The 26,578-nt window shown below is 42.7% G+C and overlaps 1 protein-coding gene across 1 annotated transcript in view; it reads left to right on the forward strand.

Annotated features, from left to right (window-relative positions):
- Positions 1-26,578, forward strand: part of elovl2 (ELOVL fatty acid elongase 2) — an 81,075-nt gene that overhangs the window by 22,134 nt on the left and 32,363 nt on the right. The window contains exon 2 of the mRNA XM_073831203.1: positions 15,518-15,581. Within this exon, the coding sequence (XP_073687304.1) occupies positions 15,518-15,581 (64 nt within the window). The remainder of the gene's footprint in view (positions 1-15,517; positions 15,582-26,578) is intronic.

Consider the following 26,578-nt stretch of genomic DNA (forward strand, 5'->3'; position numbering starts at 1 on the left):
GTCGAAACATGGCGGCAAGCAGCCGTAGAGTAAGAGAGCAAGGGTATGGCGTAAGAGCGTAAGAGTCAGAGCGAGCTTTGAATGGTGTCCTGAGTTTTTAAACTCAGCTTTTGGACACATCCCAAATGGTGTCGTGACCAATTAGAACATTGTCCTAAGTCGGGGTACTGCTGGTTTCTCCTCCCCAACCATAAATCACAATGTTATCTTATCAATCCCGTGGTCCCAACTTTCCCGCTCTTGGCAAAGTTAAATTTGGACATGATTTCGATAACAAGACTAAAATACATTTTACAAAGAATTTAATTATAGAAACGTTTCAAGAATGCAATTTCAAGACCATGCATATCAAACACCAATATAAACCATTAAACTATTCAATAGTTATCAAAAGGGACATACACAATGAGTGATTAAAACATAATAGACAAATGTGTGAGTTACATATATGATAGGAAGTTATACATAGAAATGATGAGTTGCTCCTAAGTTCTTTAGCACATTATAGGTGTATATATATGGAAAGGCAGTTTCCTTTGCCATACTGTGACCATAAGGATGTGTTCTGTGAGGAACAAAGAGGTCAAGAATAGAAGCAATTTCAGGCTCTGTCCTCTGTGTGGGGGAGCCCACCAACCAATACCGCTAATGACTTTACTCATGTGATGTTCATGATGTGCATTTCTTTGACCATTAATCTTGGTTATTTGCCCCAAATTTGTGATTGTCAACAACGGTCCTTTTGTGTTAATGTTGCAAGTTCCTAGTTTTAAGCTTCTAGTTTAAATGGTTGCTTCGAGCTGGCTGGCGCCAGGGTATCAAACGTCAGATTTATGACGGGGCCTCTTGTGGAATTTGAGTCTGTAGAAGTGTTTTAACTTCTAATCGAATCTCCTGAATTGTCTGATTCGCGCTGAGATCCTACATCCAGGAGAAGTGCCCTTGCCAAGCTGGTGTCATAAAGACACTTAACTTTCAGTAATTTCAATTTTGACAACTCTCGGAAGATAAGCATAGTAATGGATATGACAATGTTAATGTATTTGGGCTTGGACTAGATCTGCTGCGCTGCTTATTTGTTGCTGCTGCTGGTTGGTTATTGCTGTTGTTGCAGATTACAACAAGTGCAGGAACTTGCTATTGCCAATACAGTACATATGCCGATACGGTGCTGTGAGTATTTAAGACATACTGCAGCTACATACTGCTGTTTTCTTTCTAGATGGATTCATCTCTCTTTGGTACATTTTTGTCTTTTTTGTAGATTTGAGAGGTATTGAACTTGCTTCCACCTCCTTAAATACTGATCTGATATCTCAAAAAGCCAAGGAGGATAGACTGGTTTTCTCTTCATTGTGAGAAGATGATTTGGGGTAAGTGGTTCAAGATCATTGGGATCTGTAGACCTTTTGGTGATGGGTCTATCATTGAGAATTGCCTCAGCTTCAGACAGAACGGTGTGTAATCCTTTATCATCTAGCGTTTGTTGAGTTAGGACTGAAGACAATACCTTTCTCACCATTCTAATGAGGCACTCCCATGCTCCACCATGATGCGAAGCTGGATGTGGATTAAAACTCCATTTAATTCCTTTGTGTGCCAAAAAGTTTTAATTTTATTTTAATTCAACTCTTCAAATGACAAACCTGTCCTCTTTTGCAAATGAATCGTCGCAAACCATTAATGCAAGAATCAGTGTCCAACCAGTATGGAACATCTAAATGAACTGCCCTGTTAGCCATGCATGTGAGAAAAAAAATACACCAAAGAGTTTCACACAAGCGCAACCCCTTACTTTACATCAATTGGGCCAAAATAATCTACTCCAACGTTTGTAAATGAAGGTAAATCTGCAAGTCAGTCATTCTTTGCTTACCTAGCTTACCTTTGTGCCATCTGAAAAAGGTACAGTTTGAAATTATTTTTCTGGCTGTCGCATTAGCATGGGCGATCCAGTATTTTTTTCTTAAAATAGAGGGCATATATTTTCTTCCACTGTGGTCACTTTGTACATGAATATGCCTCAGAATCAACTTGGAAACATGCTGGTCTTTCAATAACAGGATGCTTCCCTTCAGGCATAGCAGCTCTGCATTACCTCCCATCGATTCTTAGCACCGTCTTTCCGACTTCAGATTCTCCAGATTTTACAATGAAATTTCCATGCTGAAACTCCCACTGACAGAATGTGATGATAGCCTTTTCTGCATCAGAAAGGTCAACTGTAACCAAGCACTGTCCTCCAAATGAAGCTTTGGCTTGTTGCAACTTTTTGTTGAGCCATTTCCAATCAGAGAATCAATGGATCAGCCTATGGGTTGCATTATTGGTGTCCACAACTCTTACAACATTTGTTGAGAGCTCCTTCTTGAGTTCTGGGTCATCATCAGAAATGTTTGCATCAACAATGTCTTTTGACCACTTTGAAACTTGTTCTCTCAGAAACTCTGGTCCATTTATCCATCTCATACTGGTTATAAGCTTCTGTACAGTCAATCCCCTTGATGCATCATATGCATGGTATTGTAAAGTATGAATATACCTCCACTGCATCACCTCTAAAGCTTCTCTGATTCCAGAAACTCTATTTGCCACAAAGGTACGGAATCTCTTGTTCTCGGTCCTTATGTAGTTTAGGACAGATGCACTCAGTCATGCATCAGTCCAAAACAGGAATTTTCCCGCTGTTTTAGGAATGTCACCCTGGCTTTGCCAAGCAAAAAGGAGATGTGAACACTATTGTTAAAATTCAGCCGTCTTAGGTAGGTCGCAGATCCATAGCCACTTCCACTGGCATCTGAGAAATGGTGTAGTAGTTATTTTGAACACTAATAGTTTGTTCAAAATAATTTGGTTTTTAGACATCTGTCAACATTGAAAGTAGGGGAAAGCGGGGCACAACCTAACACTTTTTGAATTTCGTGGTTTATGTAAATCCACTTGGGGTTCAGAGTACAATTTTAATCCACATTATTTTCACACTTGTCTAGTACAAATATATCGCTTTGTTTCATATTTGCAGTGTATACGTTTTTCGTTATTTACCTCAAAAGAAAGGAAGTGAAACGTGACAACATGCCCCGTAGGTGGGGTACATTGTAACATCTGAGGGGCACGTTGTAACACGACACTATGACATCTTAAAATGTTATCTGATCGAATGAAAAAAATATACACAACAAATAAAATATTTTGTCAGTAAAATACATGTGTTAACTTTTCAAATGAAGTAATGATGTTTTTTTAAAAAAAATAAAAATGATCTAATTTTGGAGTTTGACAATGAACACATCGCAACAATGCTTGGAACGGCCCTGAATTGCAACACACAGCTGTACAGTAGTTCAAAACAATGTGGACAAATAAATGAAACACATTTAGACATTCAGAAAAACACTCCCCTCCCTCCACACACAGCTCTCATAGAACACGACACAAATAAACGAGCCAAAATGCTTTACCTTTCTTGAAATAATAACTTCTGAACATTAAACATTGATTGTCAGCCTTTATTCACCTGTTTCTTGTGGTTTCTTATCAAAATCCTTAGAAGTAAATAGTGTAAATTGCACCGCTAATGTCACAGAATATCATAGTTTAATAACAGCGGGGCATATTGTAACACAGTGTTACAACGTTCCCCATCTGCGCCACTGGAGTTTAAAACAGGTTACTGTCTTCTGCTGGTTTGCGAAGCATTAATAAACTATTGTGGCCAGGCGGGGAACAGCACGACAAGACAAGACTGTTTGGTGAGCCCCGGAGGGTGAGTTTATTGACAGACTTAAGTGTAATGGTGGTAAGGCAGATGAATGTGCGTCGGTGCTCGGTGAGAGGTGAAGTCTTCGTCGTGCAGGTTTCCCGGGAAGGTGCAAACAAGCAGGTAAGTGCTGGGAGTGAGATCGCTGCGGTGGCTGTGTCCAGGAAGTGATGGCGGCCAATTGTTCACAGCGAATCTGCGGGGGAAACGAGAGCAGTGAGCAGGTAAGCTTCAACCTCATCGGAGATAGTTTCTCATCTGTCTGTGGTAAGCGAACTGCTTTTATGGGGGCGTTGTCTGTGAACGATTGGTCCGTGGTGAGTGGATCCAGGTGTTCGTTGTGAGTTGCCAGGGCGACGATGATTGTGCTTCGGGATCCCCGCCACATTCCCCCCCCCCCCCCCCCAAGTGACGTCCTGGTCCTGGTGGCAGAAAAAAAGGGGAGACAGGGGGTGGGAGGGGAATGACCCCTGACAGACCTGCATATGCTGCCCAAGACCGAGAGAGTCCGTCGGCGTTGGAGTTGCTGGATCCGGCCCGGTGGCGCACATCGAAGTGGAAGTCCTGGAGCGAGAGGAACCACCTCGTGACCCGGGCGTTGGTATCTTTAGCCCGGGCCATCCATTGTAACGGTGCGTGATCTGTGAACAAAGTAAAATGGCGGCCCAGCAGATAGTACCTCAGCTCCAGGACTGCCCACTTGATGGCGAGAGCTTCCTTCTCAACAGCTGCGTAGTTGCGCTCGGCCTTGGACAGCTTCCGGCTGATGTACACGATCGGATGCTCCTCTCCCTCCTGGACCTGGGAGAGCACGGCCCCCAATCCCGTGTCGGAGGCATCCGTCTGGAGCAGGAAGTAAATGAAAGTTCTAATTGAAGTCTGGGGCACGTAGGACGGGCTCGGTGGTTAAGGCCCTCTTGATGCGCCGGAAGGCCTCCTCGGCTTCCCCAGACCAGCGGATCCGTTCCGGTTGTCCCTTCCTGGTCAGGTCTGTCAGGGGGGCCGCTATAGAGGAAAAGCCGGGGATAAAGCACAGATAATAACCCGCCAACCCCAAGAAGGCACGTACCTGAGACTTGGTGGACGGCTTTGGGGCGTCCATGATGGCCTTGACCTTATCCTCCTGGGGCCAAATGAGTCCTCTTCCCACCTTAAAGCCCAGGTACCTGCCTTCGTTCATGGCTAGGTGGCACTTGCGGGGGTTGGCGGTTAGTCCAGCCTGGCGAAGCTCCAACAGCACCCTGCGGAGCCGCTCCAGGTGGTCCTCCCACGCCTTCGAGTGGATGACGACATCGTCGAGGTACGCGGCGGCGTATGCTTGATGGGGACGAAGGATCACATCCATCAGACGTTGAAATGTTGCGGGGGCCCCATGCAGGCCGAAGGGGAGAACCCGGTACTGCCAGTGCCCCGAGGGCGTAGAGAAGGCCGTCTTGGGCTTGGCGTCAGCTGAGAGGGGGACTTGCCAGTAGCCTTTGGTGAGGTCGAGCGTTGTGATGTACCGAGCCCTCCCCAACCGCTCCAGGAGCTCATCCACTCGGGGCATGGGGTAGCTGTCGAAGTCGGAGATTTCGTTCAGGCGTCAGTAGTCATTACAAAACCGCAGAGTGCCGTCGGGCTTCGGGACCAGGACAATCGGGCTGGACCACGGGCTCCGTGATGGCTCTATTACCCCCAGCTTGAGCATTTTCTGGATTTCCTCCTCTATAGCCTGCAGGCGGGCCTCGGGAACTCGATAGGGCCGTTGCCGGACGATGACGCCAGGAGGGGTGCAGATGTCGTGTGCCAGGACATTAGTCCGGCCGGGGCTGTCGGAGAAGACGTCCAGGAACTGACCGACCAGGTGTCGCAGCTCCGTCTTCCGTGTGGCTGACAGGTTGGAGTTGACATCTACAACCGCGGGGTCTTGGGAGGCGAGGGCGGCTACTTGGTCCCGGTCCCCGACCCACTTCTTCAATAGGTTAATGTGATACAGTTGATTCACTCTTCTACGGCCGGGTTGTCTTACCCGGTAGTTAACCGGGCCTCCTCGTTCCTCGATGGTGTATGGCCCCTGCCACTGGGCGAGGATTTTGCAGGCCGCGTTGGGGACCAGGACCATCACCCTATCCCCAGGCCTGTTGGGACTTCACCAGGTGTTCCCGGACTAACAGCATGACCCGGTCGATCTTGTCCCTCATGTCCCGGACGTGCTCCACGACGGTCCGGTACACTGCCGGCTGCTGCTCCCAGGCTTCTCGGGCTACGTCGAGGAGGCCACGGGGCTGCCGGCCGAAGAGGAGCTCGAATGGAGTGAACCCTGTGGAGGCCTGAGGAACCTCCCGGATGCCGAACAGCACATACGGCAGCAGCAGATCCCAGTCCTTTTTGTCTTCGGCGGCCACCCGTCGCAACATCTGCTTCAGGGTCTGGTTAAACCTCTCGACGAGCCCGTCGGTCTGAGGGTGGTAGACCGAAGTCCTCACTTGTTTGATCTTCAGCAGCCGGCAGAGGTCAGCCATTAGCCGGGACATAAAGGGGGTTCCCTGGTCGGTCAGTATCTCCGACGGTAGACCCACCCGGCTGGAGAGCAGGAACAGCTCGCGTGCGATGGCTTTGGTGGTGGCTTGGCGGAGGGGGACTGCTTCCGGGTACCGGGTGGCATAGTCCACGATGACCAGAATGTGCTCGTGTCCCTGACCAGACCTCGGCAACGGCCCCACGATATCCATCCCGATCCGCTCAAAGGGCACCCCGATGATGGGTAATGGTATCAGCGGGCTGGGGGGAGGTTTCCTGGGCGACGTGCGCTGGCACGTAGGGCAGGCCTGGCAGAACCTTCTCACCTCGGCCTCCAGGCCAGGCCAGGCCAGGCCAGTGGAATCGGTCCCGAATCCGTTGCGTCGTGTTTTGGGCTCCCAAATGACCAGCCATGGGGTGCGAATGGGCCAACTCCAGGACCAGCTCTGTCTTGGTCTTCGGGACCACCAGCAGGTGCTTAACCTCCCCCCGTCGCTCCGCGATGCAGTATAACAGACCGTTCTGGACGACGAAGTATGGGAGAGGATGAGGTGCAGGGAGGACTTCCTTTCCCTCGAGGATGCAGACCTGCCGCCAGCAGTGCTTCAGTCGGTCGTCCTCTTTTTGGGCCCTTCCAAAATCTCCCCCTCCTGTAACCTGCTGGAAGACATTGTGGAAGAGGTTAGTATTACGCGACGGCGGCCGATGCCGGTGGTGACGAGGACGAGAGGACCCGGCAGCTTCGGTGAGGGCAGCCTCCAACCCCGGCCAGTCACGGCCCAACAGCAGCGGAACAGGTAGGTCGTTTAAGACCCCAACCTCCAGGGTCCAGGCTTTTCCGTCCTTGTGAAAGGTAAGTAACTTGGTAGGTATCTGGCGGGTGTCGCCGTGGACACACGTGATGGGCATGGTAGACTTAGGGGCTGGCTGGGGTTCCAGGGGCCCGGGCCTGGCGAGTGAGACCGAACTTCCCGAGTCCAAGAGGGCTTGATACCGTCATCCGCGAATCACCACAGAGGTTGTGGGGGCCCCTTTCGGGGTCTCTTGATGCACCACACAGCCGGCCATCCAAGCTTTGGGGGTTGGTGACGGTGGATCGGTGGGCATCGGCTCGTCACGGGGACTAGGCGGTCTGCATACTGCTCGGGGTGGCGCCTCTGGCGTGCATCGCTCCTGGTTCACCCTCCGGGGGAAAGGCGGCGCTCGCTCCCCGGCCTCCCGGTGGTAGGTAGCGTCCGCCAGCTCCACAGCATCAATTAGTTCCGCGATGGTCCTCGGACCCTTCATACCGGCGGCCTGCCTCATCGAACGCGGAAGCTCTCTCAGCATCCGGTCGACTACTACCCGTTCTGCAACTTGAGCAGGAGATGGTGAGTCTTCTAACAACCAATGCTCAGCTAACCGCATCAGATCGGCCGCTTGGGTGCGAATTGGCAGCCGCGCTTTAAATTCCCAGTCAAGAAAGCGCTGGGCGGCCGTGACTGCTGAAAGCCCCAAACGCCCTAGAATTTCTCTTTTTAATTCATTATAATTATTTTGTGACGCTGCTGGCAGTGAAAAATACGCCCGTTGGGCCTCACCAGAAAGCAGCGGTGCCGCAGCCCATTTCCTCTCGCCCAACCCTCTGTGCGAGTGACAGACTCAAACATCTTGAGGTAAGCCTCAATATCATCATCTGCGGTCAGCTTGGGTAGCAGTCGAGTGGCGCCGGAGTTGTTTTACCAGTTCTTCCATGATCACGGGGAGCGGCGCGCCCTGAAACAAAAAGAACCGGAAGTGAATGGGGGCAAGATGGCGGTGTAAACAAACAGTTAGTCTTGCTCGTCTGCGTTCTCAGGCCCGTAAACTTGCCCGCATTCTCCACCACCTTGTGGCCGGGCGGAACAGCACGACAAGACAAGACTGTTTGGTGAGCCCCGGAGGGTGAGTTTATTGACAGACTTAAGTGTAATGGTGGTAAGGCAGATGAATGTGCGTCGGTGCTCGGTGAGAGGTGAAGTCTTCGTCGTGCAGGTTTTCCGGGAAGGTGCAAACAAGCAGGTAAGTGCTGGGAGTGAGATCGTTGCGGTGGCTGTGTCCAGGAAGTGTCGGCGACCAATCGTTCACGAAGAATCTGCAGGGGAAACGAGAGCAGAGAGCAGGTAAGCTTCAACCTCATCGGAGATAGTTTCTCATCTGTCTGTGGTAAGCGAACTGCTTTTATGGGGGCGTTGTCCATGAACGATTGGTCCGTGGTGAGTAGATCCAGGTGTTTGTTGTGAGTTGCCAGGGCGACGCTGATTGTGCTTCGGGATCCCCGCCACACTATCTAAACTGATAAATAACAAATTGGGGATTAAAATAATAGCAGTTTTGTCTAATTTTAAATGAATACTAAAAACTGAAATTAAAAGTTTACTTCAGCCAGAAATGTACTTTTACTATGGTAAAATAAATATTCAGCGATATCTTCAAAATGCTTTTGAATTTTGGCGTTCTTTTTTCTCTGCATAGTGTTGCCATGGCTACTAGTAAATACAGTAAATTTGGTTATGCTAGCGTGTGTGGAAATATTTGAACCACGTGTGTTACAACTAACCCCGCGTTAGGTTGTGCCCCGCTCACCCCTACTCAGCTGATCCAACTCCATAATCCATTCAATCCATCTTTGCTCAAGAACTTTGGGACTCTCATCATCCCAGTCATGGTTTTATTCTGCACAACTCCTGGAGGATGAATTTGACTGAAGGAGTCAGTGGTGCAAGATATCCTAAAAGATCATACACTGAACTAATCACTGACAAAATGCCACATCTAGTTGTCATTCTTTCTTTGCAGTTTTGAAGTTGAAATTGTTACTCTGTACACACAGTCCTAAGGCCCTTTTCACTGGTAGTTAATCTCGATTCAAATTGAAATAATCCATGTAGAAGTTCTTATAGATTGTGTCAATCAGTAAAATCCTGTGTAACATCTCCACCTGGCCACCACAAGATGCAAAAAAGTGTTTGTCTTCCCCTGCCACTCTTACCTGTTAAAACATTGTTTTAATGTCAGTCATGAAAACAACAAGTTCTTGTCTGAACCTCAAAAGAACTCCAACTAATGAGTTTGTGGATTAGAGCCTTGCAGTAGTTCATGATGTGCCTCTGCAGTTGAATACAACACGCATCTTGTCCTTACGAGGGTGGTACACCCCATAATGTGGAATGTACTAAACCTTACCGTCACATCGATTCAACTAAGGCTCTAGCATTTTCTCAGCATAGCCTTTATTAACCATATCATTGAGAAAATCTGCATATTCCTGCTGGAATTTCACATTCTTTTCAGACTTTCTCTTTATTTCGAGGCAGTGCTGTTTGGCAATGCAAAGATTGTTTGACATGACAACATCTCTGTCCTTGAAAGGCAATGTCCATCTTTGAAGCTCACAGACTTCTTCATGATTTCCATGAATCCTCTCTGCATCCTCTCTGGACATTTTTTCTTTGTTGTCTGACATCTTTTCATTGGAATCATGCTTGTATTGCTTTTCCAATAGCAATTCCAAGCCTTCAACAGAGATGCTATTTAATCTAGCAACATGTTGTACAATTTGATAACTGCCTAGAGCAGTTCTCAAGTCCAGTCCTCACGTAACACACCTGAGTCAGATCATCAGCTCATTAGAAGGGAATTATTTGCACGAACTGTGTTCCGATTGACATGGTCCCTACACAATGTCCATTGCTCCCATCTCCCTGAGCATGTAAAATCTGTTGAAGTTTACTTCACTTCGAAACATTAATTCATGGATTAATGAGTCATTATGCGAAACGAGTGCCATTTCCACTTTGCAATTTAAAAGAAATTCATTAAGAACAAACTTTCTATAAAATTAGTTAACCCTCCAAAAAAATTTTTTCCCACCTCAGGCACAAACTCCTTATTAATATTATCCTTTTTCTTCAGGCAAAGGCACCTTTCTTGTACCACCCCGTTACATGTATGCCATTAGAGTAGTAAAACATGAAATATATTTAAAAAAAGTTTTCCTAAAAATGAATTGCCAGCAATAGAGAATCTGTAATTTAATTTTAAAAATGTATTGTTAAATTTTAACCTTGAAAAATGAATTTGACATTTCAATGGCCTCACTGTTTGTAGTGAAAAAACAAATTCACTCAAAAATACAAATAAAGTGGCATTTATTTAATTAGTCCACACAATAAGAATATCATATGCATCATTAAATCAAGTAACATTTCATTTTATTTATATAAACTTTTTACAAAATTACCCTGTGATGGGATGGTAAGCGATGTGACGGGGTGGTTCACTGTGACGGGATGGTATGGACAAAGTGTTTCTCTATATGAACTGCTGGTTTTAAATTTTAAAAACTGGGGGAGAAGAGACATTGAAATAGGAGATATAATAGAAAACTCTTGCTCATGCTCTGAAAAATGGAAATGAGCATCATTAACAGTAACAGGGAGAGTCCACACATCCTTCTGGATTTCCATGTGGCGGGGTGTCACAGTCTGTGGTTCTTGAATGATTCTGAGCACATCATCAAAGAGATACCACAGGAAGTCATCTCTTGGAGGCCAGAAGAACCTGTTGGCCCCTACACGGTGCATACATTTCACAAGGGCATATGTTTTATCTGTATCCATGATGATCCCAGGATAAAGGTCATTGTCATATTTAATCACACACCACTTTCCGCTTTCCCAATCAATTGGTTCTGTTGGCAACTTTTGGGCTGTCTTGTTATAAGTGAAATGCTGTGATGAGTGAGTGAGTGAGTGAGTGAGTGAGTAAAAGAGATTGTGAGAAAGTGACATAGTGAGTGAGATGGTGAGTAAAAGAGATAGAGAGTAATACGTGTGTGAGTGATATAGTGAGTAAAAAAATGAACCAAACATGGTTAAGTTAACAGAAAAAACTGATTAAAAATTGATTAGCCTATATTTAGGGTGGCCATGTGTGCCGTTCATACGGGACACGTCCTGGGCACAATTTAAATATTGCCTAAAACATCCAAAGTAGTTTGACCAATAACATAGAGGTATTGTACAGCATTGACTAATCGTGGCATTGCACGTGAGAAGGTGAGCTCTACAGAGATCGATCAAAGCAATGCAAATATGTGCACGTGTTTGTTCATTCATTTGACTTGAAGCATTGCTGTGCACCAATCAAAAAAGACATGGTCACCCTACCTATAGTAGAATCCTATATTAGAATAGTTTCACACATCTTCTCATTCAATTCGAGACTCGACTCGGACTCGAGTCCCAAATTTGATGAATTGTGACTTGACTTGGCATAATCCAAGAAGACTTGCGACTCGACTTAGACTTTGACAGCAATGACTCGAGACTTGACTTGGACTTGAACCCTGTGACTCGGCAAGTCTTTACTTCTAAAAAAAAAATAACTTTGGAGAGTTCTGATCAATATAGACTGGTTACTGAAGCGTACGATCACACTGGAATAATTAGCGCAGCTTTTGGCACTGAGCCAGAAAGAGACTCGCTAAGTAAGCATTTGTATTGTTTTTATGTTTTTTAGGATATTTAATGTTTTAGGGGCCGTTCACATGTTGCGCCTAAAAACGCGTGGAAAACGCTAGGCGCGCCACTTTCTCTTTCTTTCCAAACCACTCTGTAGCTTGCTCTCCCGTGGTGTCTGCCATTGCTAAGCAACGATGACCTGCACTCTCCATAAAGACGCGGACATTTCAGCAAAGGATAAATGGATTTCCAGCATTAAAAATCGCTTGCAGTAGCTCTGCTATTATATTTATTTAAAAATGGTTATTCCTGTACAGCTATGATAAGCTGTTTCTCCAACTTGTCAGTGCTTTCAATGTTATTAAGGGAAAGGATGAAGCTGATTGGTTGGTTCTTGTCACATGACCTGCGGTCTTTTGCGCGCTCAAGTTTGTTATTTCAAATGTAGACGCGCTCATAATTGAAGTGACGCGGTCGCGGCGCACTTGTTTTTTCGCATCGAGATAAACATCTCAACTTTTCAGACTGAAAAGTTGAAATGTTTATCTCTATGCGGTGCGGACGTGCCTGGAAAAAACGAGAGCGTCGCTACCGCGTCACTTCCAATATGAGAGCGCATACCGCGTTTGAAATAACGAACTTGAGCGTGCAAAAGACGCTACATGTGAACGGCCCCTTAGACATTTAAATTATACATAATCACTATAAACCACTTATAATAATAATAATAATAAGAAGAAACTCGATGTATATTAAAGCAGCAGTAGCCACCTTTCAAAATAAAAAAAATATATATTTTTTTCTACGTGAAATATGTAGCCAACATATAATGTTTACTCTATTCTTCCTGTTTACAAGCCACTCACTTTCATGTCTTTAAAGAAATAGATGAATTCATGATAAATGAATGTCTGTATTACCTATTAGCAAGTGATTAAATATTTGACTCAACTGATACATTGAAATCACAGAATCTTAAACAGTCTTAAACTCTTAAACTTGAAATAAATTATTAATCCAATTAGGCCCATATTTGTACACAAACAATGATTAATTCCTCAATGTAACACCACTAATTATTACAGCCTATCTTTTATAATTATACTATAGACTATTATTGACTTTAAATTTACTGTAGTAATTAATACAGAGACACTAATTTTGGCAAAAAGCACTAGTGACTTGTTTAGGACTTGAAGCTTAAAGTTGAGGACTTGCAACTCGACTTGGACTTGCCCGTCTTGACTTGAGACTTGACTCTGGACTTGGCTTGAGACTTGAATGCAAAGACTCGAGAATTACTTGTGACTTGCAAAACAATGACTTGGTCTCACCTCTGCCACCCCGTCACAATAAAAAATGTGACGGGGTGGTAAATTTCATCCCAAACTGGCCTCATCTCCCATGTGGTCAAGTTTCTCACCTAGCATGCATGCATTCAATCTGAAATTTGATTTTCTTTACATTAATAACGTAAAATAATTCATAAAAAACAGTTTTCCCTATCTACTTTGCGTGACGGGGTGGTTGGGTTAAGCTTGACAGATCCTTTCTAACATGAAAAAAAAAACCCATCAAATAAACAATGTAAAAGAAGGCTCAAATGATGTCACTTCCTCTTTGTGATGTCATTTAAAGCAACAGTACATTAATTATAGATAAAAACAAGTTAGTGTGACGGGGTGGTAAATTAAACTGAGGGACACATGAACTGCCTTTAACTGAAAATTGATTGTTACAATAATGCGTTACTTACACACTATTGTGCTGTTTAAATACTGTGCAGTTGCTTTGACACAATCTGTATTGTAAAAGGCGCTATATAAATAAAGGTGACTTGACTTGACTTGACACACACAAATCATAAAATATTTACAAAAAATAATGTTTTATTTGAATATATATATCTTATGTAAACAGGGACACATATAATGCTGAAAATAATAAAAGTTTGAAAAAAAAATTATTTGGTGATATTTTAGATGAAAATATCATGTTGGTCAACATGGACGTGTGAAATTGGCTATGTACTAATGAAAAATGATTACAGAATAGTATGTTGTTTTTTAAGAATAGTGTTTTATCATATATCATGTTAACAAGAACACATGAATTAATAACTTTAAGCTTTGAAAACACACTTTAGGACATTTGTTGTGCCTTATGCCGAGTTCAGACTGCATGATTTTAGCAACGATTTTGACTCGCCGACAGGTTTTGAGAAATCGCCGACAAATGCCCGAAATTACAGGCAAATCGGTGCTCGTTCACGTGAGTGACAATCACACAGTGTGAATTATCAAAGACGCGATCTGAGAGAATCGCCGACGTGTCGCTGACACCCGTGAGATATTTGGCAAGCTAAATATCTGGACCTGTCGGCGATTCAAAATCATGCCGTGTGAAAGGTGATCTGACTGAAAATCACATCGGCGATTACCTACAGCCAATGAGACAGCAACTTCCAGGCCAGCGGGAAGTTGGGGGAGGAGTTACGAAGGTATAGACCACAATATCAACAAGAATAGCTTCGGCTTCTTTTCTTTCCGCTGCAAATGAGTGCACATGCAATTTGTATGACAAGCTTCTTGCGGGCTACCATTTTTGTTATAATAATACCAGTCTCACGTGAGAACTTGCACGCCTGACCTCATGTTGTTTCCATGTCACTTCTCGCGTGTGTTTGGTTGTGAGATGTAGTTTGCGGACCGGGACAAAGTTGTCGGCGATTCTTCCTATTGTAAAGTCATGCAGTGTGAAACCCCCTGTCGCCGATCCATCGTGCAGTGAGAACACAGCAGCGATGGAATGTTACCCCAGATAGTCATGCAGTGTGAAAACATCTGTGACTCGATTGCTTTGAAAATCGTGCAGTCTGAACTCGGCATTAAGCATCTCATCAAACGTTGCGGACCCAAATGGCACCCGTTTGGTAGAATGACTCATATCCTGACATGACTTGTGTTTCAAAATGCTTATGCATGTACTATGTTTCTTTCCAGCGTATCCATCTGTTTATTTTTTTTTCTGTATATTTCTTCTTGTGTTAAGGCAGTTATAATTAAAGAGTTTTGTAAATTGCATTGCAAATTATCAAGGTGTTTTAATCATCATGGTTTCTCTTAATTAATTTAGTTTACTATATGAGTGAGCTCATAGCCAGATCCAAACAGAGAGAGACAGCGAAAGGCAGAGAGAGAAGCAATGACCTGTAAAACGAGAGAGGACACTGTTGTTGTTTTAGCACAGTGAGAGTTTGCATTTCATTTCACCTCTTTCTGCTTTTCATCTCTTTCTGCTGATTAAAGAGAAATACAAGCCATATTAGAGGATGTATTCAAAACCATATTTGTTTATTAGAGGAAAACACTTGTGTTTAGGCATTTGGGTTAAAGAATTTAATTCAAAAACAAAAAAAGCTTTCCATGATCAAATTTACAATATTTGATTGGTTCACCGAATTTTAAAATCTGTATAGGCTACATGCTTAACTCATGTAAGTGTTTAAAATCTAGTGGTATTGTACAAAGTAATATTCTCTGAGCAAGTGACTTATGGTTGTGCAAGGTTTATTGAGCTTTCTGCATTCACATGGTATCATTTTTCTTGAAGCAAGCATACTTTGTAATTTGAGTGTGTATGTGTTACTATGTAAGGCACATAATCAGTGGGGAATGGAAGGTCACTAAGGCCTGAGCAGACACAACCCTGCATTCTCCATACATCTTCAAGTGAAAACCTCACTTTGTTTTTCTGCTCTTTTCTTGTATTTCAGAACCACTTTGAAAAGATTGACAGGCTGTTGAATTCTATAGTGGACAGCCTATTTGGAGAAAGAGGTTTGCACTTTTACCACTTATTTATTCTGATGTTATTAATTGCGCCATTGTAAATAGAACCATGTAGTTTATAGTCATGCAGTTACCTCCTGTGTGCTTTAATACACAATACACAATCTGGTCTTAGCATCTGTATAATCAATATTTATTACAAATTCATAGTCCATGTGCAAAAGAAACATAATCATGTATTATAGATGTTTCATGCATTTTGTCAGTGGACAGAGTTAGTCTGCACCAGGTCAAAGAATAGCTTTATTAGTAATATAAATTATATCAGCATTCTTTGAGGAACCTGCAAAGAGCAGTTATGTCTCATGAACTGTCAATTCACCTGACCCAAAATGAATTACATTTAATTAATCTGCCGTTTCCTTATCCTAAGTCAATTTTAATAATGTGGATATTTGAATTCCTATCCAGAGGGTGCTTAGGGTGCTTTCACACTTGGTTCGACTGCCTGGTCCAAACCCGAGTTCGACTGATCCCCCTCCCCCCGCTGGACTGTGTTCATACTACTTTATTTGGCTAAACCATGGTTTGTTTGCACCATCAAGCCAGTAGATGTTTACCCCGTTGCTTAGTAATGACGACTCAGGAGAAGGCAGCAAAATACATAAAATTGCTCTCTTCACTTATGTATATTTAGTTTTTGAAATGTTGTTTTTGTTTACAAAGCTTCAGTACATAAGGGCACTGTTTTACAAATGTACTGCAAATGCTCTAAAGACCGCTGAAGACAAACATATCTGACATATCTCTCTGTTTGCAGCGCCTCACGCACATTCGTCAGGAAAGTGAGTGAAACACACATACAAACACACATTTTTATCAAATTGTACGTCATTAATAGCTTTTCACTTCCGTGATTTGGTACGATTGCGTTCATATCAGCAGCGAACCGTACCGGAGTTCACATGAACCGTACCCCAGACCACCCAGACTCGGGTACAGTTCACGGGTGTGCACCCGAGTTCGGAAGACAACGTTCACATCATCCAAACATACCGAACTCTGACATCAATCGAACCCGGGTGTGCACCAAAAGTGCTAGTGTGAGAGCACCCTTATGCTACTTTTGAATGCTGTTGATACACAGAACAGCCTCTGTACTACAAATACTCTTTTACTCACTGTGGAACATTAAAGGTTGTATCAGCGATTTCTAGCCTAAAACATAAAGTGTCAATTTCAGCTGACCTTTCTTCACGATCCGCTCGCTGCTTGCCCCATAAATTGTCTGTGAAAAAAACGCGTCTCTCTGGTCAGCCTAGGGTCCAAGATATGCCAAAAAAACAATTGGGGCTATCAACTATTCCACAGATAAACAAACAGTGTTCCAACCAATCAGCGTCAGGGGTTTGGTGTTGTGGACTTTCCTACTGGTGCAGGGATGTGAGGGAGACGGAGCAAAAGTCCACAACACCAAACCCCTGACGCTGATTGGTTGGAACACTGTTTGTTTATCTGTGGAAAGGTTGGTAGTGCCGATTGTTTTTTTGGCATATCTCGGACCCTAGGCTGACCAGAGAGACGCGTTTTTTTCACAGACAATTTATGGGGCAGGCAGTGAGCGGATCGTAATGAAAGGTCAGCTGAATTTGACACTTTTTGTTTCAGGCTAGAAATCGCTGATACAACCTTTAACCCATTCATTTCTTTTGTAATGATTTGCAATAATTTGTCAGGTGGAGAATAATACCTCTGTGATAAAATTAATGCATTCAAATGGCTTGTGATCCTATTGATCTAGAAATTCACTGTTCAACATTTATTTAACCCTTTGGTGTTCCTTGGTCAATTTTAATAAAATATTTTCAGTTTTGAACTGTTCTGTAGAGCAGTTGGGGATTTGGTGCCTTGCTCAAGGGTCTCACCTCAGTCATGGTATTGAAGGTGGAAGAGAGCGCTGTACATTCCTACAATCCTTGCCAGTACCGAGACTCAAACCCATAACCTCTGGGTTACAAGTCTGACTCTCTAACCATTAGACAACTATTCCATATGTGATGTCTAATTTTCTGATCACAGACCAGTGATATTTATAACATCCCTTCCACCCTTGCACTGTACTGTACTGTTTCCTGAAATGTATCTGGAGACTGACAAACTGGGTCAGACTTTCTCTATATGCTGTAACATCCTAGATTCTATTGCACAGGCTAATCTTTTGTAAATGTAGACAGACTACAAGTATCATATCAACTGCTGATTGACTCTTTACATAACTTTGAGAAGGCTGTGACTCCTGTTAAAAACTACTATGAATTTATTATTATACTTCTTTGTTTCTTTCTGCTATGCTTAAGGCCAATCAGGATGCAGCATTCATCCAGCTAGCCAATCAGCATCCTGGGAAAAGACATGCAAGTGAGTTGTGTGTGTGCCTGTTAAACAAACACACACACCTGCATGTAAATCAGAATTTCTTATGCTCACTGAGTTGCGGTGACAATAAATGGGTTATTCCTGTAGTGGATCTGTTATCTTCCAGCAAATTTCACATTAAGGAAAAAGAGTTACTAGTAGCCACTCAATTTTTTACATGGTCATTAAAGCTGGAATACTCAGGTTTACTTAGTGGCCTTACTCTCCTAAGGCTATACCTCCAACCCATGTCACCACATTCTCAGTTACATCCTACATTGCCTTCTGGCACAGACGATGTCACAGTTAACGTGTTGAAAGGACTTGCACAAAGGTAAAGGTTGAAATCAAAAATCTTTAATGAAATCCACACCAGGTAATCCACAAAAGGAACACAACAAAACACGTACACATTGATGAGACAGACAACAAACACTGAACTAAATGCAACTTATAAAGTGTTGATAATGAGAGACAGACAGGTGATAACGATTAACTAGGGCTGCACGATATATCGAAGAATTATCGTTATCGCGATAACAGTCTACGCGATGTTGGTATCGCAGAGAGTTGCGATAAATGGCATTTAATTGGTTTCATTTCTTTACAAAACTTTCGCTAGGCTAACTACTGCACAGACTGCTGTGAGCTGCAGTGTGACAGGTTCGCCTTTCTCTCCAACATTACATAACCATTTAAACTTAATCTTTATATTATTCCCTTTAATTAACTTTTGAGATATTAGCCGTCAATCACTCCCTGTCACTGACACTGCGCTCCGCTGAACTAGGAACTGGCTGTTTTTTTCTCTCAACTATCCTCTGTTCCGGATCTGCACAAACTGCATTGCAATTAGGTGTGTGTGATATGACGATGTTTTACTGTGGACAGTTAAAAGGTCCCCACAATCTATATTTCGTGTTAGAGCGCGCACATTCTGTCAAATACAATTCTGCCGCCTCAGTCTTAATATAGGCTACTGTACAACGCAGCACACATTCAAATCAAATGATAACTCAGCTGCAGAGGACCGCTCACGCATAGGCATAATTTCCACTGTGGGTACACGCTTTTTTCAAAATCCCGTTTGTGTCCTGCCACTTTCAAAACAAGGTTTTGTTAAAGTAATCTATTGTATTGTAGAATGGACGCTATGCACTGCTGAGAGTTTCGCGCGGTCGTTAAAACGAAACCAAAACTAACACGCGCACGCGCATTCAAATACAATTTTAATACCCCGTGTTTAGAGAGCGAACCCACAATGCCTGCAAATTAGGCTATATAACATATTTAGGCTGTTATTAATATGTGGGCTATATATTAAGTTTTGTAGTTGTCTACAACTGTATCATGCTTTAAAAATTCGGTCTCTATTTGCACTTTGAATATTGTTAAAGAACAGACATCACTGCAGACTATGAAAAGGCTACTCTAAGACAAGCTAATAAGATTGTTTGTGATTCAACACACATTTTGTACACAGAATATGAGTTGTTGCCTTCTGGTAGGAGGTTTAGAGTTCCTTATTGTAGAATGAAAAGATTTAAAAATTCATTCATCACTGTGTCTATAAAGTGGTTAAATAATTGTAGTATGGAGCTGTAAATTTTTATTTTTATTTATTTATTTTTATTGGGGTTATGTATTTATCTATTTATTGCTGTGTTATTTGTATTGTTATTGGTGTGCTTTGTTTGTCTGTCAATTGATTGCAGCATGGGTGATGGGCCCAAGACAAATTTCCCTGCGAGGGACAATAACGTTTACCTTACCTTACCTTGAAACAGTAGCCTACTTTGATTATGGCTGCATTTATTGTCTAAATGACTAAGAAAGAACTGGGTCGTTTATTTTTTGTTATTTATACTGTAGATTCTTTAAAAATGCAGTGGTTCTACCTATAATAGAGAAAATAAACATCTTGTTGATGTACTCATATTTTCTATTAAGTTAGATTTACTGGTAAATCAGATGACAGAAGAATATCTTTTACCTGTTTATTTTAGTATGATCATTACATATATAAATGATTAAAAATAGACAATAATAATAAAAATAATAATAATTTTAAAAATAAATATCGCAAGAAATATCGTTATCGCAATATTCAACAACAATATCGCATATCGCATATTTTCCCAATATCGTGCAGCCCTACGATTAACTAATAATGACATAACAAGGACAGGAACAACCATATATGGGCATGTGAGGGAGAAAAGACAACCAAAAAGTCCAATGGGGTGTGAAAGTTTGCCCCCCTCCCGGAAGGCGCAACCTTGCGCTGCAGAAAAAGAAAAGAAAAGGGATGGACAGGGGACTAGGAGGCGGACAAAGGAGTGGATGTGGGATGGAAACAGGAAGTCAGTATAGGTAGAGGCTTTGGTGGAGGATGGGCCCTTGGTAGGAGGACGGCCAACAGGGTTTAGGGTGGATCAGACAGAGGGAGGAGCAAGGGAGGAGACAGAAGGGATTTGGAGCAGGAGGAGCCAGGCGGGACCCAGGCCACAGCCATGATGGTAACCCACGGTGGAGCCGAAGGAGGGAGAAGCCATTGTGGAGGAAGGGCTGACGACTCCTAGGGGCTGACCAACGGCAGCGGAGCAAGTGGTGGTGGAGCCCGAGGCGGGGACAGAGAGCCGATGAGCCAGGGTGGGTTTGGGCTCATACTCCGCGAATCGGGGTGATGGTAGGCTGGCCTCTGAGTTATGAGTGGGGCTGGTGTTGTCGTCCACGAAGTCCACAGGAACAACAGTATATGGGCATGTGAACGAGAAAAGACAACCAAAAAGTCCAATGGGGTGTGACAGACGAAGAGGAGGGTGCAGCTGGCATCACTGAACTATTATTACTTCGCAGACGGTCTGATAGTTCTCAACTGTGGTCTGATGAATTAACCATTGCACACCAAGACCAGGATCCTTAAGCATAAGAATTGTGATCTACACCATGCCCATGACAATCCGCTACATACTTTGCAGATGAAACAGCGAGAAAGGGACACATTTTAACAAGTTACAGATTAGTATTCTAAAGAGCTCTCTCAGCTCAAATGACAAATGTAGCAGCTACAGGTCAGGCCAGCAGTACAGTTTCCTTATTCTGCCACTCCTATGCGACCCATACACATGAAGTGCAGTTGGCCAGAACACAGCCAGTGTCAGCTCCACAATTTAGGTCTAATGAGTCAGATCAGCAGTTCTGAGCTCTGCCTAGCTCCAAATCTGTTCCTAGATTAAAGTAGCACTCCTTCTACCATACTTTACTGTATGTACTGTTTCCATGTAACTTTCATGTATGTATATACAGGTGCTGGTCATATAATTAGAATATCTTCAAAAAGTTGATTTATTTCACTAATTCCATTCAAGAAGTGAAACTTGTATAATGTATGCATTCATTCCACACAGACTGATATATTTCAAGTGTTTATTTCTTTTAATTTTTATGATTATAACTGACAACTAATGAAAACCTCAATTCAGTATCTCGGAAAATTAGAATATTGTGAAAAGGTTCAGTATTGAAGACACCTGGTGCCACACTCTAATCAGCTAATTAACTCAAAACACCTGCAAAGGCCTTTGAATGGTCTCTCAGTCTAGTTCTGTAGGCTACACAATCATGGGGAAGACTGCTGATTTGACAGTTGTCCAAAAGACGACCATTGACACCTTGCACAAGGAGGGCGAGACACAAAAAGTAATTGCAAAAGAGTCTGGCTGTTCACAGAGCTCTGTGTCCAAGCACTTTAATAGAGAGGTTAAGGGAAGGAAAAGATGTGGTAGAAAAAGTGTACAAGCAATAGGGATAACCACACCCTGGAGAGAATTGTGAAACAAAACCCATTCAAAAATGTGGGGGAGATTCACAAAGAGTGGACTGCAGCTGGAGTCAGTGCTTCAAGAACCACTACGCAAAGACGTATGCAAGACATGGGTTTCAGCTGTCGCATTCCTTGTGTCAAGCCACTCTTGAACAACAGACAGAAGCGTCTAAAGACAAAAAGGACTGGACTGCTACTGAGTGGTCCAAAGTTATGTTCTCTGATGAAAGTAAATTTTGCATTTCCTTTGGAAATCAGGGTCCCAGAGTCTGGAGGAAGAGAGGAAAGGCACAGAATCCACGTTGCTTGAGGTCCAGTGTAAAGTTTCCACAGTCAGTGATGGTTTGGGGTGCCATGTCATCTGCTGGTGTTGGTTCACTGTGGCTGTGTCCAAATTCAGGGTCTACATCCTTCGGAGGATTCATTTGAAGGATGTTACGTCACAGCGCCGCGACGAAGGCTGTCCAAATTCATAGGATCCTTCAAATGCGGCCCACAAATACGTCCTCCTTTTCCTCGAGTTTGAAGGATGGGTCTGGTGGATCCTTTCCCGTCCTACCTATCCCACAATTCCTTTCGGCAGAGCGCTTTTTTTTTTTTCAAATAATGGCGGACGAAGCAAGCGGTAGTAATGATGGAAGTTTTTAAAAAACTGGCGTTTCAAAAAATATTTTTTTACAGCGGTTGTCTAGTTAGGCCTTTGGTTTTAGCGTTAAGCTTATTTTTTTTACATTTGTATGTATATATGTTAAAAAACATCACTTTCGTAAACTAGCTTCTTTCTTACTGCATGTGTGAATATCCCCTTACACACAGCTAATTTCTTGTTAGTGACTGAAGATGTTTTTAACGCTTTTAGGGATGAAAGAGTAGTTATTTTGTTTTGTGCAGTACAGATAACCTTACTTCTTGCTTAGCGCTGTCACGGTTGCTAGGCGACAGGATATGAGCAACGGGGAAGGGAGGGAACTGAAAGAAGTGTAGGCTGTCCAAATTCACTGACACCTACTTCCAGGTTTTGCGGTCTTTGGAGGACCCCTCCTCCTTCAACCTGGTAGGAAGGATCCTAAGGAGGATGCAGACCCTGAATTTGGACACAGCCTGTGTTTTCTGAGGTCCAAGGTCAACGCAGCTGTATACCAGTATTAGAGCACTTCATGCTTCCTGCTCCTTACCAACTTTATGGAGATGCAGATTTCATTTTCCAACAGGACTTGGCACCTGCACACAGTGCCAAAGCTACCAGTACCTGGTTTAAGGACCATGGCATCCCTGTTCTTAATTGGCAAAAATAGGTAATTCAGGCAAAAGGAGCCCCAACTAAGTATTGAGTGCTGTACATGCTCATACTTTTCATGTTCATACTTTTCAGTTGGCCAAGATTTCTAAAAATCCTTGTATTGGTCTTAAGTAATATTCTAATTTTCTGAGATACTGAATTTGGGGTTTTCATTAGTTGTCAGTTATAATCATCAAAATTAAAAGAAACAAACACTTGAAATATATCAGTATGTGTGAAATGAATGTATACATTATACAAGTTTCACTTATTGAATGGAATTAGTGAAATAAATCAACTTTTTGAAGATATTCTAATTATATGACCAGCACCTGTATATATATATGTATGGATGGATGTATGGATGTATGCATGTTGTCTATCGTTATTGTCCTGTTTTAATTAAACACATACTCCAGATTTGGTGACATAGTGGCTCAATGGTTAGTACTGTCACGTCACAGCAAGAAGGTTTGGTTTGAGTCCTTGCTGTGTCAGGAGGTCTTTCTGTTTGGAGTCATATTTTCCCAATGTTCGCATGGGTTTCCTCTAGGTGCTCCAATTTCCTGTTTAACGCCCAAACTGGAACAATCTACCTAACATTATTCGGGAGGCAGACACACTCTGTCAGTTTCAATCTAGAATAAAGATCCATCTTTTTAACCTTGCTTACATATAACACACTAACACATTTCTGATATTCAAATCTGTTAAAGCAGTGGTTCTCAATTCCATTCCTGGGGGAACCCTGCTCTGCATATTTTGCATGCTTCTCCAGATGAGTCCTCTGCACAATCTGAGTTTGCTGCAGCGTGAAATAAACTGCTGGTTTGTCTGGCCAGAGGAGAACTGGTCCCCTGACTGAGGCTGGTTTCTCCCGAGGTTTTCTCCATTTCTGTCACCAATCGAGTTTTGGTTCCTTGCCGCTGTTGTCTCTGGCTTGCATAGTTGGGGACACTTAATTTCCAGCTATATCGACTTGATGGCAATACAATTTGAACTGAACTGAGCTGGATGATGACATCACTGAATTCAATAATGAACTGACTTGACAATAATCTCTCTCTAAACATCAGCAAGACCAGGGAGATAACTGTGTACTACAGTAAGTCACAGAGAAGTGGTCATCATAATATCATATCAAACTTCTACTGATGCACTATAGAGAACATTCTGAATGACTAGATTATTGTACGGTATGGCAACTGCCCTTCTGATCGCAAAGCTCTTCAGAGAGTGGTGAGAACAGCTGAGTTCATCACTGGACATAAACTCTAGGCCTTATAGGACATTTATCAGACATGCTGCTTAAGAAAGGTCCACAGCAGCATCATGCAATGTGCTCACCCTTTTCTTGTTTTCTACACTGAAGCTGGCAGATGCTTATGTTCCTTTAAGTCGTGGACAACCAGACTGAAAAACAGCTTTTATCTTCAAGCCATCAGACTGCTTAACAGCCAGCAGTCCTTCACCTATCTCTGCAACACTTTACCTCTAACACTTAATATAGCCACTTTGAACACTGAGACTTCTACCTCAGTATTCTCAGTAATGTCTGCATACTACTTTTAATACTTTTTACTTTTACTTAAATTAGTGTATACCCTGCTAAAAAAAAAACAGCTAATACCAGCCTAGGCTGGTTGGCTGGTCTTAGCTGGTTTAAGCTGGAAGTAGCTGGTTTTAGCTGGTGGTTTCCAGGCTGGTCAGGCTGGAAAAAGTGGCCAAACCCCTCTAAAACCAGCCTGCCTTCCAGCTATGACCAGCTAAAACCAGGCTGGTTGACCAGCTAAAACCAGCCAACCAGCCTAGGCTGGTTTTAGCTGTTTTTTTCACCAGGGTAGTCCTGATAATGTTACTGTAAATCTGAGCCTCGTCATACGCATTTTAATGCTCAGTTCCCCAGTGTAACTGTGTGAATGACAAATAAAGACTTTGAAAGATTTATGAACAATTTGGTCCTCGAAGTCGCTCAGATCTTTTGCCCATTTTTCCTGCATCCAGCACACTGATCACGAGAACTGATTGTTTGCTTACCATCTGCCCAGACCTTAAAGGTCCCATATTGTCAAAACTGAAATTGTTTTGTGTTTGCGTTCAAACAGAAGGCACTCTGGCAACTTTCCCGGCAATTTTCCGTAATTTACGCACAGTGTGAAAGGGGCTTTACTAAAGCAATTGTTATGTAGCTTACTGCAATCCGTGTTTGAGGAAAAAAAACATTAATTACCATTCTGAAGCATCTTGTTAAGTATCACCAAGCCACAGCAGGCTACAGCATACATGACACTAGTTACCTGTGGTTGGCCTGGCCATGCGTCACTCAGAAAACAACAGGCCAATCAGAAGAGAGGCTCATGAATATTAATCAGACAGGCCAAAATCGACCTGTTCTTGACAGAGCTCCTAAGAGAGGAGCTGTAAAAATATATTGAGATGGTTTTTGGCACTTATACCGCAAATATATATTCTTAAGGACATCAACAGCTAAAATAAACCTCCAAAAAGGTGTACAATATGTGACCTTTAATATGTGGCCTTGTTAGGAGATCATCAACAGTATTTGCTTCAGCTGTGACTGGTCATAATGTTTTGGCTCATGAGTGTTAAACTGTTTTTGTGTGTGGCTGCATCCGAAATCGCATACTTCATGAGTAGGTACTTAATTTCAATAAGTAGGTACTTAACAAGCGCTAAAAGAGTACCTACTCTACAGCCAAATCTCGTTGAGTATGAATGCGATCCGCCATGATGACGTTATCATGTGATCTACGACGTTAAAACAAGAGCAACAATTTAAAAGATATGAGCGACAGGTTTAATTCATCTATTTGTATATATTATCTATTTGTATATATTATGATGTTGATCAAATTTCTCATTTTGTGGTCTTCCAGAAGAAACAGATACCTTTATGTTTTTAGTACGTTTTTAGGCTATAACCCAGTTTAATCCTTAAAGATGTTATTTTTTATTACGAAAACCTAAAATCGTAACCACTTTAATATGTTTTTAATTTATTTATGTGCAAAATTGTTTATCCACACCCAAAACTGGCTTGAAATCTCCTTTGTTTTCCTCTTTTTATTGTGGGATTTCTCTTGTTTCATCCCAGAGGATTATAAATAACAAAAAACAACACATGCAATTTTAATGCATTATGATTAAATGAATATTACGATAATTTAAAGATATTTATTCTTTTTTTCACGTGTAGAGAATCACATGTACGCAAACCCTTTACAGTTTTTTTCTGTCATTATTTTTTACTGATAAAACAGCCTTTTCCTGCGGTTGTATGTACTTATAAGTTCTGCAGTGATAATAAAATAAAATAAAGGCGACGGGTGCACAGAACACCCAATGGCATCACGACAACCCTACCTAGTACGTTACCCTCCTTGTTTGCAATGTTTGCAATATCTGCACAAAGGAGACGTCAATCAGCTGCTGGAAGATCACGTCTTTGGAGAAGACTTTTGATTTTACACTCGAAAGAATTAAGTATTACTTAGAAATTAAAGA

The sequence above is a fragment of the Garra rufa genome, chromosome 24 (assembly GCF_049309525.1).
Source record: "Garra rufa chromosome 24, GarRuf1.0, whole genome shotgun sequence".
Lineage (NCBI taxonomy): Eukaryota > Metazoa > Chordata > Actinopteri > Cypriniformes > Cyprinidae > Garra > Garra rufa.